This window comes from Rhinoderma darwinii, chromosome 3 (assembly GCF_050947455.1).
Source record: "Rhinoderma darwinii isolate aRhiDar2 chromosome 3, aRhiDar2.hap1, whole genome shotgun sequence".
Taxonomy (NCBI): Eukaryota; Metazoa; Chordata; class Amphibia; order Anura; family Rhinodermatidae; genus Rhinoderma; species Rhinoderma darwinii.
Window position 1 is genome coordinate 27034119 of NC_134689.1, and position 20387 is coordinate 27054505.

Sequence of the window (20387 nt, forward strand, 5' to 3'; positions counted from 1 at the left end):
CTTCACCATCTCCCAGATGCCTGAGCAATTTTGGAATACTTAGAGTTATCCTCCGAAGGTTCCTGTATGCACCTTAGCCTGTCTGCTATCGCTTTTAGTTACCAGTCTATATCCAGTGATCTGCTATCAGCCTTTGTCCAGTGGTCTAACACCAGCCTGCTTCCAGTGGTCCGGCATCTGCCCTCGTCCAGTGGTCCGGCACCTGCCTGCGTCCAGCTGCCAGCTGTCTGGGTTCCACTGTCTGCATCCACCTGTCATGAAGGTATCTTCTGACAGTGCCTGTCAAGCACCTGTCTGAACTCTGCCGGAACACCTCAAAAGGTAGCAACCTGGCAGTCTCCCTGCAGCGAAGACTAGATCCCTGTATAGGGGTTAAAGGGTGAGGACTGGGGAGGCTGCTTAGACAACGCCCTTAGAGGTGCCCCTAAGCCAACGCGATGGGGTAGCTCAATGGGTCCACAAACCTGCTGGCTGGTCATTACAATGAATATAGATTTATACAGTTTCCATTGAGTTCAATACTACCCATATAAATCTGTATGCAGTTAGCTCCCCCTAGTGGTGACTGCATGCAGACCATATTGATATAATACATTACTAAATATTATAAAGGCGAGGTACATTTCGCAGAACTCTCAGTAGACAGTGGGACCCATTCTGTTTAGATATGGAGCCCTATGATTTCTGTGTACACCACTGAGTTTTGCTAGGATTTAGATCTGAAGTATTTACATTTTGGAAGAATATTCCGTGAACAAATAGTTAACACTATGACTCAAGTCATGTCATGCGTTCTGCAGAATAACACTGTAAATGGAGAAAGTATCACTTTTTTTGCTTCAGTGCTTCTCTCGGAAATGCAGGAAATGAAGAACAATTCGCACTACAAAGTCACATTTCCATTAGTATTCAGAAAATACCAGAACGGTGACGGAAGGATCGCTTCTGTGTAGTTGCCTTAGAAACAAAGAGCACGGACCAGCATCATGTAGATCTGTAATACGGGAACGTAGCAGTGTGTGGACTCGATACCAGGTAATGTCTGACAAATACATGTCAACTCACCTGTATTCCTGGGAGCCACACGTATTTTACCCCCTCAGTTATTTATCAGCTATCATGGGAATTCATGCAGGTGTTTCAATATTCACCAAATAAATGGTCCATTTGGTGTCTGTATAGTGCAGTATGTTCAGTATGGGGGAGATTTATTAAGACTCACATTTCATACGCCAGTCCTAATATAAAAATTGAGTAAGATGCGCCAAATTTTTTTAAGAGATGCTCGCCTCTTATTAAATCTGTGTGGCTGAAAGGGAAATCTACACAAGTTATGAGATGGCATAGATTTCCGACATAATTTACAGCAATTTTTAACGTAAACTACAGTAAACTTGTGTGTATATATGAGGTGTTTGGACGTGGTTTGCAAATATATATATCTATGGTGTCAAGTCTCCCGGGGTGCCACGGAAACCTCCCTGATGGCAGCACCTCCCTAACATTTCCTGTGCCGTAGAGAACACACGAACATACCACACCCCTTTAATACACTGGGGGCACTAATGACCGGGATACACGAGGAGAGAAGGGGACTTTAATGACTGTGACACACAAGTATGGGTACTAATGACAGTAACACTCGAGGAGAGGAGGGGATGCTAATGACTGTGACACTCAGGGAGAGGAGGGGACCCTAATGACTGTGACACACAAGGATGGGTACTAATGACAGTGACACTCGAGGAGAGGAGGGGATGCTAATGACTGTGACACTCAGGGAGAGGAGGGGACCCTAATGACTGTGACACACAAGGATGGGTACTAATGACAGTGACCCTCGAGAAGAGGAGGGGATGGTAATGATCGCTATAAACAGTGTAGAGAAGGGGTCAATATATAATAGTTGCCAAGTGTGTTTTTATGGTGTTTGTATATGGTGTGAGTACTGAGTACATATTTTTGCCATTGATATTGGTGAAACTATATATTGGTATGGTGTCATGTAAACACTGCATGGTGGCATTATTTTGGTACTGTATGACAGTATTTTAATAGTACTTTTACCTGTCACTTTGTTCAAGGCATGGCCACTATAATAAAACCCCACCTACTGCCATAGCTAGCTATAGAAAAAGACCATCGTGTCATAGTATGCCCATTTACTGAAAGCAGCGCTCTGTAGGAGAAATGCCAAAAGGATCTAGGTCCCTTTGACTTTCGGATATGTTGGGGTTTTATAGGTGGGACCCCCAATGATCAGAATGTCATGGCATATCCTAGTGATATGCCATAACCTTATCAGATGGGAATACCACTTTAACTTAAATGGAGTTTATGAGATTATAAAAAAAAATGGTCTGCTTTTCTTTTCCCCAGACCAATTCCAGCAAATAGGGCTAAGTTGCAATACCACACACAGCCTACAGATAGTAGTGGCGCTATTTCTGAAGCAAGAATTACAGTTCTTTTATTTCTCTTATCATAATTAACCGTTTTAACTATCAGCTAGTAACATATTTGTATTCATTATCAGTAAGTAAGGTCGGGACTTCCACATAGGGTATTGATTCTAATACATTCGACTCATCTGTATAGTAAATATACATTATATTTTGCATTGTTGTTGTGTATTACTTACTTCCCATAGGGTTCCTTCTTCTTTTAGCACAGCAACCAGCATTCCAATGGGGATCATCATGCACGAGAGAAGCCCCATTAGGATTCCTAACGCCTCTGACCAGTAGGGGAATTTATAGCTTCCATACTGGGATGGCTGGTATTTTATTATGCTATACGCCAGCAGACCCTGCGAGGACATGAAAGCAGTGATCAGGAGGAAAACTGGCATTAACTGACTACAGCACACAAATCTGGAGTTGACGCCATAGAGCCTTATCCTGCCACACACACATCGCTACCTGCTGCTGTGGGCACACATAGACCCTTAATTAACTCAATAATCACTGGTCATCTTTTACCACATTTCTAAAAATGATTAATAAAGGAAAATTGCATTAAATTCATTTTCTAGAATATTTGGATCCTCATGAATGATAAAGATGGGGTCCATGTGATGGATCCAATCATATTGGCCAAACAGGACTTTGGCACTTTTCTTGGCACTGCTCAGAGATTTCCCTCTCTGGACCATAATATATTATTTTACTCTGTACAGTGTAGAAAAATATTCCTGTTGCTACTTGGAAACCAACAACATGCAGGCTATCTGCTGACATCTGTTTTGTTTTCCCATTATGTATCCCTGTGTATACACACAAAGTACTAAACAGAAATGTATTAAGAAGAACAGATCCATCAGAAACTAGCCTGCTTGTTCATGGTTTTTAGGTAGCAAAAGAACAAACTTTTCAGCCTGTTCAATGTAGAAAAAAAAATCTGAAAAATACGTAAAATACAAAAAAAACAGATAGATAGACAGACAGACAGACATAGATAGATAGATAGATGATAGATAGATAGATAGATAGATAGATAGATAGATAGATAGATAGATAGATAGATAGATAGATAGATAGATAGATAGATAGATAGATAGGTAGGTAGGTAGATAGATAGATAGATAGATAGATAGATAGATAGATAGATAGATAGATAGATAGATAGATAGATAGATAGATAGATAGATAGATAGATAGATAGATACGTAGATAGATAGATAGATAGATAGATAGATAGATAGATAGATAGATAGATAGATAGATAGATAGATAGATAGATAGATAGATAGATAGATAGATAGATAGGTAGATAGATAGATAGATAGATAGATAGATAGATAGATAGATAGATAGATAGATAGATAGATAGATAGATAGATAGATAGATAGATAGATAGATAGATAGATAGATAGATAGACTTCTTACAATAACATGGTAAAGTTGTACTTATAGAGAACCAATGTTTCTATATTTACAAGTTTAGTTTTACCTTTAATTCCTTTATTAGCATTGCATTTTTTCTATTTTGGCTGGAGCATTGTAAACACTACAGCTTTTATATACATAAGAAAAAGTTAAAATGAGGTCATTGCTGGAAAATATCACCTGAGATCACCTTACATGTCCTATCACTTCTATACAGAAAATCAATGCATGAAGCAGATGTAGCAGATTATTTAAGACGCTTCTGTATTCCCGCAGATTATAAAGTGTAAATGATGCAATTAATCAATTGTCCATAGCAGGATGTATTTATAGAGAGGCTGCTATGTGTGTCTACGGAGGAGGGGTCTCCACAACCCTAGAGATACATCAAGCTGTCACTGACCCAGGCACAGGGGGTTCCCTTCATATTTATGCTTCATGATCTCCACAGGAAGATGTTGTCTTAAAGGAGCTCAATAAAAATAGAATAAGGCAGGGCCGCTTTTAAGGTTTCTATTATGGCTGTGACTTAGCTCCTAACTCTGCAAGTGGTTTTACTACAGGGTTTTATAGATATCAGTACAGTAGAACCGCAGGGGAATGGGGTGCTGCCGCCATAATATGGCCTGAGAAACCAGCCTTAGGGCCTGTTCACACAGAGTTTTTTTTGCAGGTGGAAAAATGGGCCTCAAAATTCATCCAGCGAAAACCGCTTTCTCTGCCTCCTATTGACATCAATGGGAAGTTAGAGACAGAAACACCCAAAAAAAAGAGCATGTCGTTTCTTTTTCGGGCGACATGCCCTTTCTTCAGTCAATGGGAGGCGATTTCGAGCGTTTATTTGGTGCTGTTTCCGATGCGGTTTCCGCATCAAAAACAACGCCAAGATACTCCATGTGCCCTAAATTATCATTAATCTTTTGTGAGACATTTTTGATAAATGAGGCCTCAAGTATATTAGAAAGAGTCTTAGATGGAATGACACAATATTTTTTTTTCTGTCTCAATCTGACAGTAAAAAATTCTTTATACCTCTGTATGAAATCAATCATACAGAGGTACAGTAGGACCTAATAGAAACCTATGGGTGCCCCATTACAGCTTTGTACAACACCAAGGTATGGCATGTGCAAGAGGCATGAAAGTCATCGATTGAACACATTTGTTTTCAGCGTGAGTGGGGCCTCTCCTTTTGGACCTCCCATGATGTCTCCCCCTGACATGTTTCATTGACAGTTTAAAGTTAATATACTAAGAAAAGTTTTTAAAGAATATATTTTTTTGTTTAATATTTGGAATCACCGCAATCGTACCGACCCGCAGAAAGTTAACATACTATTTATTCCACACGCTGCATGGCGTAAATAGACCCCCATAAAACAATGGTGAATTTATGTATCCCAATATGGTACCATTTAAAAACACAACTTGTTCTGCAAAAAACAAGCTATTATACAGTTCCGTTAACAAAAAAATAAAAAGTTATGGCACACAGAATGCAATGTTGATTAAAACGAGATAATTGCTTGAATCTTAAGGCCCAAAATAGACCTGTCCTTAATGAGTTAAGCGACATTGCAACATTTTTTAACACCTGCCCGCTTCACCCCAACTGTAAGGCATTTGAATCACAAGTAGTGCATATGGCCCCCTTCCTCACACCTTAAAATGAAGACAGACCCCAGACCAGACCTTTAAACAAATAAAGATCCAGGCCGCCACCTAAATAAAATACAGATCCCACACCAGACCCCCTAAATAAATACAGACTCTAGATTAGACTCTGCAGATACGCACCTCTCCTTGTTCCTGCAGTCCTCTTCACTCCCTGTCACTACCACAAACAATGTCCAAATGTCAGCTATGGGGTCAGGACGTTGTCTATGGTGACATCGGTAGTGAAGAGTATTGCAGGAACGGGGAGAGGTCAGTATTTGGTCAGGACGTTACACCTGGCAGACTTGCCTCCTCTTCTTTGAGTTTGACTGGTCGCCACTTTTGTGAGACTCCCGATTCCGGGAGAGTAGGCCGGTATTCTTTACCCTCTATAATAATATTGACATTACAGTAAATTTATAGTAAAAAAAAATGGACAAAAATTACTCACAATTAAGGTGACTGGTGAGAGAAAAGCCCAGCATGCTTTAAAATATATTCCTGGCTTAAATCCCAGCATCATTTGGATATCCCTGCAGAAGCTCTTGATTCCTAGACAAGTAAAATATTACACAAACAATGAAATGCCTTTTTAATGATTTTACTGTTTTGTCTATAAGCGAAATTGCTAATTGCAGTTGTGTCTTGGAGCGGGTGACATTGAAAACCGCTGAAGCAAAAGACAAGCCCCCCCCTGGAACATATGGTAGTCTTGGGGTAATGTTTGTTAATCTATCTCATGGGATTAGATAGTTTGACTTGTTTGATCTGTAACCGTTTTGTTAACGTCTTTTAAGGACAATGCCAAGGCGACAACATAAGGATGTACATTGGTCTCTGATGAATTGATTATTTTGCAAATAGACTTCTTAGGGGACTTTACTGTACCGCTGTATGCCTCTGATTTCATATGGAGGTATATAGATTTTTTTTCTATAGGACTCCGTACGAATGTGTTAGAAGGATCTGATGAGGGGAGAATATCTCCAATATACGGCGCTGCGTTACGCACCATACAGTGGCATACATAGTACGAGCCAGAGGGAACTTCATGTACTGCCGTATAGTCTTTTGCATATGCCATTGACGTGTGCATGAGGCCTTTGGCACAACTGAGCCCATGGGCATTATGATCGAGAAGCTGCACGTCATGTTTTATTACTTTATTTCCTATTGCCTATATAGTGCCAACAGATGCTGCAGCGCTCTGTAGAGGTTGTCACCAGTAACATTAGTCCACATTGTTTACATACGGCTATTGGCTTCATACAGCATGTTCCGGGGGCAAAAGTACTGTAGAAATTGTATTAGTTGGGGATTTCTTTCTTTTAGGGAGTCTGTCATCCAATTTTTCAGCCCCAAACTACTAATACCAGTATATAGAGTAGGATGATCGTTTTTCAAATATACCTATGTTGCCCAGCCCAAGTCAGCCCATCGTGAACCATATAAAAGCGCTTTATTCCTCCGGGTGCTCTATGCAAATGGGCTCTGAAGAGTCCTACAATCCTGGAAGAGTCCTGTATTCTTCATGATCTCTGCTAAGAATGCAGCACACTGCCTGGGTTGCAGGACTATTCAGTGCTTATTTGCATACTGTGCCATGGAGAAATAAAAGCACTCTTTATGGTTCACGATGAGCGGACTTGGGCAACCTACTTATATTTGAAAAACTATCATCCTTCCCTATAAAGCAGTATTACCGGTTTGGGAGGCGAAAATGTGATGACAGCCCCCATTTTAAGAGGACCTGTCACTAGGTTAAATAAGTTGAACTGGTTTACTGACCTGAAAAGTACTGTCTTCCTGATTCCAGGTCTGTGTTTTTTTTTTTTCCTGGACCCCCTCTGTTCCAGAGATATGGCCCACTGTTGTATTGGCTCCCTCTATTTTAGTTTGCTGTAGTTAGCCAACAGGGCGAGAACTAACCTCAAGCTGCCTCGCACTAATCTGTCAGCATCAGAGGCAGGGAAGATAGCTCCACCCCATTGGCTAACTACTGCAAATTACCATATAGGGAGTCAACGCAACAGTGGGCCATATCTCTGGAATGGGGGGAACAAATCAGCGCTGGTATCAGGGAGACAGCGCTATTTAGGTCAGTAAACCAGTTTAATTTATATGACCTAGTGACAGGTCGTCTTTAGATAATAACCTTTTGGTATATATTTACTATCATTATTATTATTTGTATTAATTATTTTTTTAACCTGAATAACCCCTTTAGCTGATAGATATTTTGGAATCTCTGCATGGAACATAAACAGAGTATTCACTTCCCAGCTGATCATTACAGGGTTTGCAATTTCCATTTCATTATCACTCCTCCGACACATCAGCAAGAAGGATCAGAGGCAGCCAGAAGCGACATGATTGTATATCAGCAGTACATTACTAATGGCGTGTGTGTAGGATGCTCAGTGTCTCATCCCTTTTCTCATATTCTGATAGCTTCAGATTCATATGTTACAACGTGACCATAATTATACCAACATGGAAACTAGAGCACTGAATCACGGAATCGCTACAATTAAATTACATGGTCAAATGTGCTCTATAAATTTAAATAAATATGGCTAACAATAGATGAAGCCCCTAGAGCTATTTTGGGGTTCATGGAGACGGGACATTAACCATGGCCAGATTAAGAAAAATGGTTCTCTCTGGGCAAAATCCAACACAAACTTTTAGGTCTATTTCAGGTCGCTTTTATTTGAAAAAACTGCAAGTCATACACATTTATTAATCAAGTGTGTTAACCCACATACCGCCATAAAATGCCCAAATAATATTCTTATACAGTGCCCAAATAATACAGCCTATATAATAATGCCATACAGTGCCCACATAATACATCCATTCAATGCCCAAATAATACTCTCATACAGTGTCCAAATACTACAGCCTACATAATAATGGCATATAGTGCCCACATAATAAATCCATTCAATGCCCAAATAATACTTTCATACAGTGCCTAAATAATACGGCCTACATAATAATGCCATAAAGTGCCCACATAATATGTTCATTCAATGTCCAATTAATACTCTCATTCAGTGCCCAAATAATACGGCCTACATAATAATGCCATAAAGTGCCCACATAATACGTTCATTCACTGTACAAATAATACTCTCATACAGTGCCCAAATAATACAGCCTACATAATAATGCCATAAAGTGCCCACATAATACATTTATTCAATGTCTAAATACTCTCATACAGTGCCCATATAATGCAGCCTAAATAATGTTATATAGTGCCCACATAATAAATGCATTCAATGCCCAAATACACCATTCAATACCCACATAAAACTTGTTATTGATTTATATTTTACAATATAATATTACATTTCAACATATAGAAACACTGGATCAGTATCCTGTGCACCAGGTAGACGTTATAACTCTTGACTTACCATAAATTCTTGAAACCACAAGGCAGAATGTGATAACTAGCACAAGAAGACCAAACCCTGCACTGTAGTCATCCAGTAGGACCAGCCAATACATTCCTCCCTAGGAGATACAGATAAAAAATATGGTGGACGTATTATAAGCAATGACAATTTTTTTTATATTGTTTGTAATAACTCAAACAGCGGTGGCCTACATGGTTTTTACAATGTGGAACTAGAGTTTACAAGGCTCACCACCAGTGTGATACATTGAGGTCTGCTGAGGTGACAACCTCAAATGTCCACTTGTCATAAGTAACCTAGTCAGGGGTAACCCTAAAATATAACTTCATAGTTAACCTAATCTTATCTCTTATCTTATCCCTTTATCTCTGTTCTAAAGGTAGCTTTACATAGTTGGTTCATATATATTTACATTTCATCCTCTTCTTCAAAACCTTGGATGTTATCTGGTATAGTACCTTCTGCACCCAGCATTTATTATAGAAATGTGATCATCTAAACTCTGGGTGCCTTCCACACGACATCTCTGTAAATGTGCTCTATCAAATGAGATGAAAGTACAGAACTAAAGGTGGTCATACACATGAGTTTAACATTGTCCGAACCTTCCGATTTCGTCAGGATCAGACGACCACGCAGGGCATATGGGAGCCTCCCGATTCTTTCCTGGCAGCAAATGTTAGGGGAGAGAAGGATCGGACAGTTGGAATTCAACATGCCCGATTCTTTTGTTCTCAGAGGAGATCAGTCGCCGCCAGAGGTGCCTGACAGCAGCTTACTCCCCTCTCCCCATCCAAAATACATGCATGCTTGGCCAAACCGAGCGTGCATGTGCATGGGGGGATTGGGAGGAATAGCTGTGGGCAGAAGGAGTGTTGGGAAACATCTATGGAGATCGCATTTCGACATTGCATCTAATGATTGTCAATATTGATTGTGTTGCGGCATGAGAAATAAGGCGACCGCAACACGACTGTCGCCGAAAATCCAAACCTGCTAGATTTTTGGTTGCATGCGGCTTTTCCAGCATAAATTGCAATGTAAGGATTGCTTGCGACCTTTCTGCGACCCGTTAGTTTTTTACTGTCAAATTGCAAATATAAAATAGCCTTGCTACAGAAAGTCGCAGTCAAATTGCACACGTTTTTTGGTCATGCGACTTGTCTGAGGCTTAAAGTCGCTCAACCAAAGTTATTTATTGAATTTTTACCATTTTTTTGTGCCATTTCCATTTATTCTACTGTTTGAGCATTCTCAGACTATCACGCCTTTTTATATACATAATTATTTGTTTTTTTATTCAACATAAATATCTATCCCCCTATTGTCCCTTTGGGGGTTCACATCATTGTGTTGTGAGCGCTGGCTCCTCAGGACTGTGTAGTTTACAATCATCCACTCACTGTGTCTCTGCTTTAACTTTCTCCTCTTTGTGTCCCTCTTAGGCTTCCGTTGGCATGGTCTTTCCGTTTGCCATGGTTACCAGCATGCTTTGACCAGTGTCGCTGTGTTCCTATGGCTACCCACTAAACCCTCCAGGCATACTACCGTCATAATGGCTGGTGATCGCCGTTCATCTCTCTTAGTAGCTTCACACGGCGGTGCCGCTGTTAGTGCATTTCTAAACAGTGCATTTCAACCAATCCTTGACTTACTAAATATATTGTGCATTCTACTAATGTCTATTTTTCCATTTCCCTTATATATATATATATATATATAGCTATGCCTGTGTTTATATTCTATATTTATATCTTAGATTTTTAGGCCTCATGCACACGACCAATTGCACGGACGGGCCGCAGAGTGTCACCCGCATTTGTGGGCAGTGCTCATAGTAATAAGCATAGGAGTACGGTCCGTAATTCCGAAAAATAGAACATATCCTATTTTTTGCAGGGAATTTCTACGGCCCGGACACTTACCTGTAAATATACAGGAAGGTGTCCGTGGCCAATAGAAACGAATATGTTATTTTGATATTTACATTTGTTTTGCATACATGACAGTGAGGTCGATTTCGGCCTCCTTTTATGTCTGTCAATCCTAAACTCTGACCTCACATGACATCATTAATTACTTTTGGGCGGTTCTTATTGTAATTGTCTCACTATAAGGCCAGATTCACACGATCCTGTCCGTTTTGCGTCTGAAAAAAACGCACCATTTTTCATGTGTTGCAGTTCCGTGTGCCATTAGTGTTTGTTCCGTGTGGCATCAGATTTTCATGTCAGTGTTGGTGCACATTTTTTATTCATTTATTTATTTTTTTCTCAGCATATCTTTAGCCGAGAAAAATTTCCGTGTGGTGTCCATGATATTCACGCAGCCATAGATTTCAATGGGCGACGTGGCCCATGAAACGGATCAAAATAAGACATGCAATGAGTTTCACACAACGGCCACACGCTGCGTGAAAAACAACGCATGTCTGAATAACCCCATTGAATTGGATGGGTCCATGTGCTGTCCGATTTTTTAACGGACAGCACATGGGCCTATACAACGTTCTTGTGAATCAGGCCTAAGGCTGGGTTCCCACAGTGCAGGTTTTGTGCAAATTTTGCATGCGTTTTTTAAGCCAAAACCAGGAACGGAACCTAAACAGAAGAACTATATAAATAAAGGCCTTATAGGTCTGTACTCCTAGATCCAATTCTGGTTTTTGCTTACAAAATGCTGGCAAAATCTGCACTGTGGGAACCCAGCCACACATTGTGTAAATACTGCAGATTTTCCGCAACGGAATTAGTGGCGGAAAATCCGCAGCATAATACAGTAGTAGCAGAGTAGATGAGATAGAACAAATCTCATCCACATGCTGCGTAAATACTGAGCGGAAAAAAACGCTCAGAAATTGACATGAGCGGGAAAAACCGCTCAGAAATTGACATGCGGTGCGGAATTTTATTCTGTAGCATGTCAATTTTATTTGCGTAAATGCTGCTTATTTGTTGCTGGTTTTCCCGATTTAATTCAATGGGGAGGTAAAACCCGCAAAACAAATAGCAGTCGTGTTTTTTTTGCAGCAGGTTCGCAGCGATTCCGTCGCAAAAAAACGCAACTCATAAAACGAAAAAAATCTTATACTTACCCAGAAGTCTGTGTTTCCTCCTGCAGGGCGGCCTCCAGGGTTGCTATTTCATCCCAAGTGACCGTTGCAGCCAATCACAGGCTGCAGCAGTCTCCTGTGATGAAGCGTCATCCCAAGAGGCCAGCATGGTAGCAGGCCGGCTGAATGCTGCAGTTTAACGCAGCTGACAATCTGGGTGAAAATCTGCACCACAGTTTTCGCCCGGAATTCCCTGCAGCGCACAAGGCGAATATGCTGCTTGTTTTTACGCAGCGTATCCGCCCCATGTGAACTCAGCCTAAATGTCTTGCATGTTCTGTGTATAACTCTTGGCCTGATGAAGATGCTGGTTCAGCATTGAAACGTGTAGCCTTAATAAATCTTGTTAGAAAATTACACATGGATCATTCTCTGATGTCAGTAGCGTTTTTTCTTCATACCCTGTTCTAGCTCAACCAAAGTGTCCATATAGCCCTAGTCTAGTAGCACCAATCCTCATTTATCTTGTCCTACATGATGGCTGGCAAACCATTGCTCCACAAAGCATGTCCTACAACTCTCTTATTTTTTTTTATTTTTTTGTTAAGATAAAATAGTAAAATAGAATGATATAAAACTGCTAAAATGTTTTTTGGTATTAGATAAACATAGCAGCTTTCTTCCAGTTTCAGCGCCATTTTTGCCTTTAGTCTGTGTCTGGTATTGCCGTTTATACCCATTTAAATGAATAGGGCTGAACTGCAATACCACACACAGCCCATGGACAAGAGTGGCGCTGTTGCTAGAAGAAAAGCTATGTTTTGATAGAAGCTATGCTCTGATAGATAGGACTTACAGAAGTTGTAAGGACTAGTCCTAGCAGGAATAAAACTATGCAGATAATAAGAGAAAGAAAAGCTTTCTTCGGTCTGAGGTAGTAAGGGAATTCATCTGTGATGGCCGTCACTATTGTCTCCATGAATGCAAACTGAGGACGAAACAAAATATATACTTTATTATTGTGATAACTGTTTATTACAATCATAGTCTCAACATGTAGCTTTACTCAACTTTTCTAGCTTTAAAAAATTGCAAATATTGGTGCATGCCTTATTTGCGCTAACATTTTTTTACTTTTCCCTGCTCTCGCCACTTTTGAAAAGTAGAAAGAAAAGTGGGTGGGGTAAGTAAGAGGGGGTAGGGCCAGCAGGTGTCCGACAAAATTGGCACCAAGGAGGTCATAGCATAACTAGAACATGACGGTATGGGCAAAACCATATCACTCACAGTTAACACTAGGGTAAAAGCCATATAAATCAGTCACATATCTTAAAGTTTTATCCTTTTAGTACTTGGTGTGGCTCTATTGTATTTGAAAGTGACTTACAACTTACACAATATTGGGGACCGCTGATGTAACATATGAAAGAGACTTGTACCGTATAAAAGGTGCCTAAAATATACTAAGAACCTTACCTGGCTGTCTAATCCGAGGGTCAAAAGCATAAAGAAAAAGAGAAATGACCAGAATGGGGATAATGGAAGCATCGTCATTGCTTGTGGGTATACTACAAAGGCCAGACCAGGACCTGTGGGAAGAAGAGTACATATTATATATAAACTTAAGAGTATCTAAGCCTAGTCATACTCAGCTTTTATAGATAGTTACAGTTCTCCTCAAAAGCACTCAAAATCATTCAAGAAATGTGTCTTCCAACACTCTGGAAGATCACCTTGAGATTAAATTCACCATTATCTCAAAGAAACCAATGGGCCTAGGATGGTCTATCTAAGAATGAGTAAATTGTAGATCTTTGGTGTAGGTAAAAACACCGGAACATGTTTGGTTAGCTTTAAAGGGGTTGTCCGCTTTGGACAATCGCTACTTGTTAGAAGGGTCCCTTGACAATAAGCTGATAAAGTATCCCGCTGCAGGGATCCCCAGCGGTCAGCTGTAATCTGTAGGCAAACCTGGCAGTAAGTGTTCAATTTCCCTGCAGCGCCACCAGAGGGGAAATTAATCATTACATAGTACCCAGGAGAGTAGGACAGGCCAGGTGCTCCAGAACGAGAGAAAGGTCTTTGTAACTGCTCTCCACTCTGACCAAGAGATGAGGCTATATTAATAGGCTATATGAAAATGGGTTTTCTTAACTGGACAACCCCTTTAAGCATACTTGCTACCGTTAAAACAAGATTAAACAAAGACCAGTAAAAAACATTGTATTGCATAAAAAATCATAATCTTACCACCATTCCTTCTTTTGTTCGTCAAAAATATAAAATGTACACAGCACACTGCCAACGGCGACCATTAGTCATCATGGCCACCATTAAATAGGTTAACAGATTCTGAGTTAATACAATTGAGCCCCTTGTTTGGGATCATCAATTAGCCGGATCGGAAATTGGCTACAAAGAGTCTGTCTCTATTTTCATGGGCACTATGTAATGCTTTTTTTTTTTCAGGTGGTGCTGCAGGAGAATTGAACTGAGGAGGGAGGTCAATGTAGAAAATAAAGGGTGTAGTCATGTTAGAGAGGGGTCAGACTATATTGGTGGGGGGAGAAACAGACTGTGGGGAGAGGACTAGACAACAGGATAGGGAGATCCTTTTACTGAAAGTGGAAAAATTAAAGCCAAGTTAAAGTGTATGTTCACAAATGCCAGAAGTCTAGCAAGCAAAATGGGGGAGCTGGAGGCCTTGATACTGGAAGAAAATATAGATATAGTTGGTGTTGCTGAAACATGGCCGGACACTTCACATGACTGGGCTATAAATCTATAGGGTTTTACACTGTTTTGGAAAGACAGGACAAATATGAAAGGCGGTGGAGTATGTCTGTATGTGAGAAGTGATATGAAGGCGGTGGTGTATGTCTGTATGTGAGAAGTGATATGAAGGTGAGTGTGAAAGAGACATTAGAGGGTGAAGATTGTGAGGAGGTTGAAACATTGTGGGTGGAATTACAAAGGGAAGTAAACACTGAAAAAATTACTTTTGGTGTAATCTATAGACCCCCAATATAACTGAGGAGGTGGATGATCAGCTATATACAGTGAAGGAAATAAGTATTTGATCCCTTGCTGATTTTGTAAGTTTGCCCACTGTCAAAGACATGAACAGTCTAGAATTAATAGGCTAGGTTAATTTTACCAGTGAGAGATAGATTATATAAAAAAAAAACTGAAAATCACATAGTCAAAATTATATATATTTATTTGCATTGTGCACAGAGAAATAAATATTTGATCCCCTACCATTAAGAATTCAGCCTCCTCCAGACCAGTTACAGGCTCCAAATCAACTTGGTGCCTGCATTAAAGACAGCTGTCTTAAATGGTCACCTGTATAAAAGACTCCTGTCCACAGACTCAATTAATCAGTCTGACTCTAACCTCTACAACATGGGCAAGACCAAAGAGCTTTCTAAGGATGTCAGGGACAAGATCATAGACCTGCACAAGGCTGGAATGGGCTACAAAACCATAAATAAGACGCTGGGTGAGAAGGAGACAACTGTTGGTGCAATAGTAAGAAAATGGAAGACATACAAAATGACTGTCAATCGACATCGATCTGGGCCTCCATGCAAAATCTCACCTCGTGGGGTATCCTTGATCCTGAGGAAGGTGAGAGCTCAGCCGAAAACGACACGGGGGGAACTTGTTAATGATCTCAAGGCAGCTGGGACCACAGTAACCAAGAAAACAATTGGTAAGACATTACGCCGTAATGGATTAAAATCCTGCAGTGCCCGCAAGGTCCCCCTGCTCAAGAAGGCACATGTACAGGCCCGTCTGAAGTTTGCAAATGAACATCTGGATGATTCTGAGAGTGATTGAGAGAAGGTGCTGTGGTCAGATGAGACTAAAATTGAGCTCTTTGGTATTAACTCAACTCGTTTGGAGGAAGAGAAATGCTGCCTATGACCCAAAGAACACCGTCCCCACTGTCAAGCATGGAGGTGGAAACATTATGTTTTGGGAGTGTTTCTCTGCTAAGGGCACAGGACTACTTCACCGCATCAATGGGAGAATGGATAGAGCCATGTACCATCAAATCCTGAGTGACAACCTCCTTCCCTCCACCAGGACATTAAAAATGGCTCGTGGCTGGGTCTTCCAGCATGACAATGACCCGAAACATACAGCCAAGGCAACAAAGGAGTGGCTCAAAAAGAAGCACATTAAGGTCATGGAGTGGCCTAGCCAGTCTCCAGACCTAAATCCCATCGAAAACTTATGGAGGGATCTGAAGATCCGAGTTGCCAAGCGACAGCCTTGAAATCCTAATGATTTACAGATGATCTGCAAAGAGGAGTGGGCCAAAATTCCATCTAACATGTGTGCAAACCTCATCATCAACTACAAAAAACGTCTGACTGCTGTGTTTGCCAACAAGGGTTTTGCCACCAAGTATTAAGTCTTGTTTGCCAAAGGGATCAAATACTAATTTCTCTGTGCACAATGCAAATAAATATATATAATTTTGACAATGTGATTTTCTGTTTTTTTTTAAATATAATCTATCTCTCACTGGTAAAATTAACCTAGCCTAAAAATTCTAGACTGTTCATGTCTTTGACGGTGGGCAAACTTACAAAATCAGCAAGGGATCAAATACTTATTTCCTTCACTGTAAACACTAGTGATAATGGGAGATTTTAATTACCGGGATATTAATTGGTATCATGGTTCGGCTTCAACTGCCAAGGGGAGACATTTCCTCAAACTGTTGCAGGAAAATTTTATGGGCCAGTTTGTGGAAGACCCGACTAGAGGTGACGCTCTGTTGGATCTGGTCATTTCTAATAATGCAGAGCTTGTTGGGAATGTCAATGTTCGGGATATAGTTACTTTTTACCTATACTGTAAAAAACAAACACAGGCTGGGAGGACAAAACCACTTAATTTTAAGAAGGCCAATTTCCCCAGGATGAGGGCTGAAATTCAGGATATAGACTGGGAAGAACTAATGTCAAATAATGATACAAATGATAAATGGGAGATTTTCAAATCTATTTTGAGTGATTATAGTGAAAAATTTATTCCTATAGGTAACAAGTATAAGCGACTAAAATTAAACCCTGCATGGCTTACACCTTCTGTAAAAAGGGCAATACATGACAAAAAAAAAGGGCATTTGAAAAATACAAATCTGAGGGTACAGCTGTAGCCTTTGTAAAATATAAAGAGCTTAATAAAATCTGTAAAAAGGTAATAAAATCAGCAAAAATACAAAATTAAAGGCAGGTGGCCAAGAATAGTAAAACAAATCCCCAAAAATTCTTCAAATATATAAATGCAAAAAAGCCAAGGTCTGAACATGTAGGACCCCTAGTTAATGGTAATGGGGAGTTGGTCACAGGGGATCAAGAGAAGGCAGAGTTACTAAATGGGTTCTTTAGCTCTGTATATACAACAGAAGAAAGAGCAGCTGATGTAGCCAGTGTCAGTGCTGTTAATATATCAGTTCATATACTGAATTGGATGAATGTAGAGATGGTCCAAGCTAAATTAAATTAAATAAATATACACAAGGCCCCAGGACAAGATGGGTTACACTCTAGAGTTCTTAAAGAGCTTAGTTCAGTTATTTCTGTCCCCCTCTTCATAATATTCAGAGATATTATTATTATTATTATTATTATTATTATTATTATTGCGCAGGGCAAATGTGGTGACTATTTTCAAAAAGGGCTCTAGGTCTTCCCTGGGCAATTATAGACCAATAAGCTTAACATCCATCGTGGGGAAAATGTTTGAGGGACTATATACAGGATTATGTGACAAAAAATAGTATTACAAGTGACGGCCAGCACGGTTTTACTAAGGACAGAAGTTGTCAAACCAACCTGATTTGTTTTTATGAAGAGGTGAGCAGAAGCCTAGACAGAGGGGCCGCTGTGGATATAGTGATTTTGGACTTTGCAAAGGCATTTGACACTGTCCTTCATAGACGTCTAATGGGTAAATTAAGGACTATAGGTTTAGAAAGTCTAGTTTGTAATTGGATTGAGAATTGGCTCAAGGACCGTATCCAGAGAGTTGTGGTCAATGATTTCTACTCTGAGTCGTCCCTGGTTATAAGTGGTGACCCCAGTGTTCCGTGCTGGGACCTCTATTATTCAACTTATTTATTAATGATATAGAGGATGGGATTAATAGCACTATTTCTAATTTTGCAGATGACACCAAGCTATGTAATAGGGTATGTGCACACAATGAGAGGCTTTTACGTCTGAAAAGACAGACTGTTTTCAGGAGAAAACAGCTGCCTCGTTTCAGCAGTAAAAGCTCCTCCTCACATTTTGTGGGGCTTCTCTGACAGCCGTAAATTTTGAGCTGCTCTTCATTGAGTTCAATGAAGAACGGCTCAAATTACGTCTGAAAGAAGTGTCCTGCACTTCTTTTGACGAGGCTGTATTTTTACACGTCGTCGTTTGACAGCTGTCAAACGACGACGCGTAAATGACAGGTTGTCTGCACAGTACGTCGGCAAACCCATTCAAATGAATTGGCAGATTGATTAATTTATATAAATATATGAATGGCACAATATGGTGAAATCCTGTTCCATGTAAAAAAAACTCAAAAAACAAGGGGGCACTCCCTCCGTCTGGAGAAAAAAAGGTTCAACCTGCAAAGGCGACAAGCCTTCTTTACTGTGAGAACTGTGAATCTATGGAATAGTCACCGCAGGAGCTGGTCACAGCAGGGACAGTAGATGGTTTTAAAAAAGTGTTAGATAATTTCCTAGAACAAAAAAATATTAGCTCCTATGTGTAGAAATTTGGCCCTTTCCCATCCCTTGGTTGAACTTGATGGACTTGTGTCTTTTTTTCAACCGTACGAAGTATGTAACTCTTGCTGCCGGATCACCATTAATTCTTGGATCATTACACTTTAAATGCTATTCTTCCTCATAAAATTCCGTCTAATAATTAAAGAACATTTTAGTTCAGTCATAATCTGTTCCATTTCCAGCAGAAACCTACACAAATTAGTAAATTTCTTGGCTGTAGCGTGAACCCAGTCAGTTTAATTTGTCAGTTGGTTAATTAGTCAGAGGGGCTTGTGCCAAGACGAGCTGTGTTTCAATGAGAAAATGGGGGATTAAGTCTGCCAAAAGTGCAACCCAGGAATTTATGGAAATAATTTTCCAATTTATTTTAAATCTATGTTAGTAGAATGTATATAAAATATACACAATGTCCTATTACTTGCTGCTAGTAAGTCATATGACTGTCAGCAATCCAATTCTGCAGTCTATCAAGATATTCTATATATAATTGATTTATCACCTTAAAAGGTGTTGTTCACATTGTATAGGTTTTTGTTTTTTTGTTATAGGGTTTCTCTAATGATCAGCTGGTGATACAGTATGCCACTGCTAAGATGCTCAGCGATCTTCTGTAGTATTTAGGGAAATCTAGCAGCAAGTTCTCAATAGCCCTGCAGCACCACCACAGGCGAAATTAAGTATTACACAGTTCCTATTGAAATTAGTAGGCTGTGCATGTAATGCATGGACATTCTGGGTCCTCCAGAACGAGAGATACTGTGTCTCTGCTATGACTAATAGATCAGGGTTCTGAAAAGGGTACCCCCACTTTATTACTTCAGAAATCCTTAACCCAGTATTTGAAAATTAGTTTTTGAAACCCGATAACTTATATAAATCATGCCTTGCATGGGCCATAGCAAGTTCTCAAGATGTGAGCCCTACCTTACCCCATTTTTACCATCACCTCCAAAATCAATCCTAGTTATAACCACAGGACACTTCTGTGTTCTCTGAGCTAGTAGCGGAAATGATGTCCCTGAATAGTTGCAAATGTTACTGCTTAAAGTGGACTGTACTCCTCTGAAAAAATTAGACTGCTGGCACAAACACAAACCACGCAACGACTTTGCCCTTTAACTTTGCTCATCAGACACAGGATGATATGGAAAAAAAATTGCGCTCTCTGTTGGACGGGATTGCACACCTCATTGACGTCAAGGCAGCTATATCATTGTAGCTCTAGTTGGAGCAAGGTTTGTAGATAATGATTCCCCCCTGTGTTACAAGGAAATTTCAGTGATGATGAAAAAAACTGAATTGCTGCCACTGATCAGATAGAGAGTCTTGTAAAAACCTTAATAATTAGAACAGAGAAGCGGAATTAGCTGAATGGATTGGAAGGGACTGCCAAAACTTACGGCACCAATCCCAGCAGAATCAGGATGGAGAAGAACGGCACCATCTGCCTGGCAGAATGTGTATGACAATGGCATCCCACGTGGGCGGCAGACATATACAGCGTTAAACGTCGATGATGTTAGATCAATGTCTTAGGGTTCCTCTTAAAAAAAAA

General features: G+C 40.1%; 1 protein-coding gene across 1 annotated transcript in view; it reads right to left on the reverse strand.

Moving 5' to 3' along the window:
* The window catches only part of SLC6A7 (solute carrier family 6 member 7), a 69185-nt gene that overhangs the window by 15254 nt on the left and 33544 nt on the right, over positions 1-20387 (reverse strand). Inside the window, exons 9-13 of the mRNA XM_075856173.1 lie at positions 13501-13613; positions 12881-13012; positions 8970-9069; positions 5996-6096; positions 2642-2809 (exon numbers count right to left, since the gene is read on the reverse strand). Coding sequence (XP_075712288.1) covers positions 2642-2809; positions 5996-6096; positions 8970-9069; positions 12881-13012; positions 13501-13613 — 614 coding nt within the window. The remainder of the gene's footprint in view (positions 1-2641; positions 2810-5995; positions 6097-8969; positions 9070-12880; positions 13013-13500; positions 13614-20387) is intronic.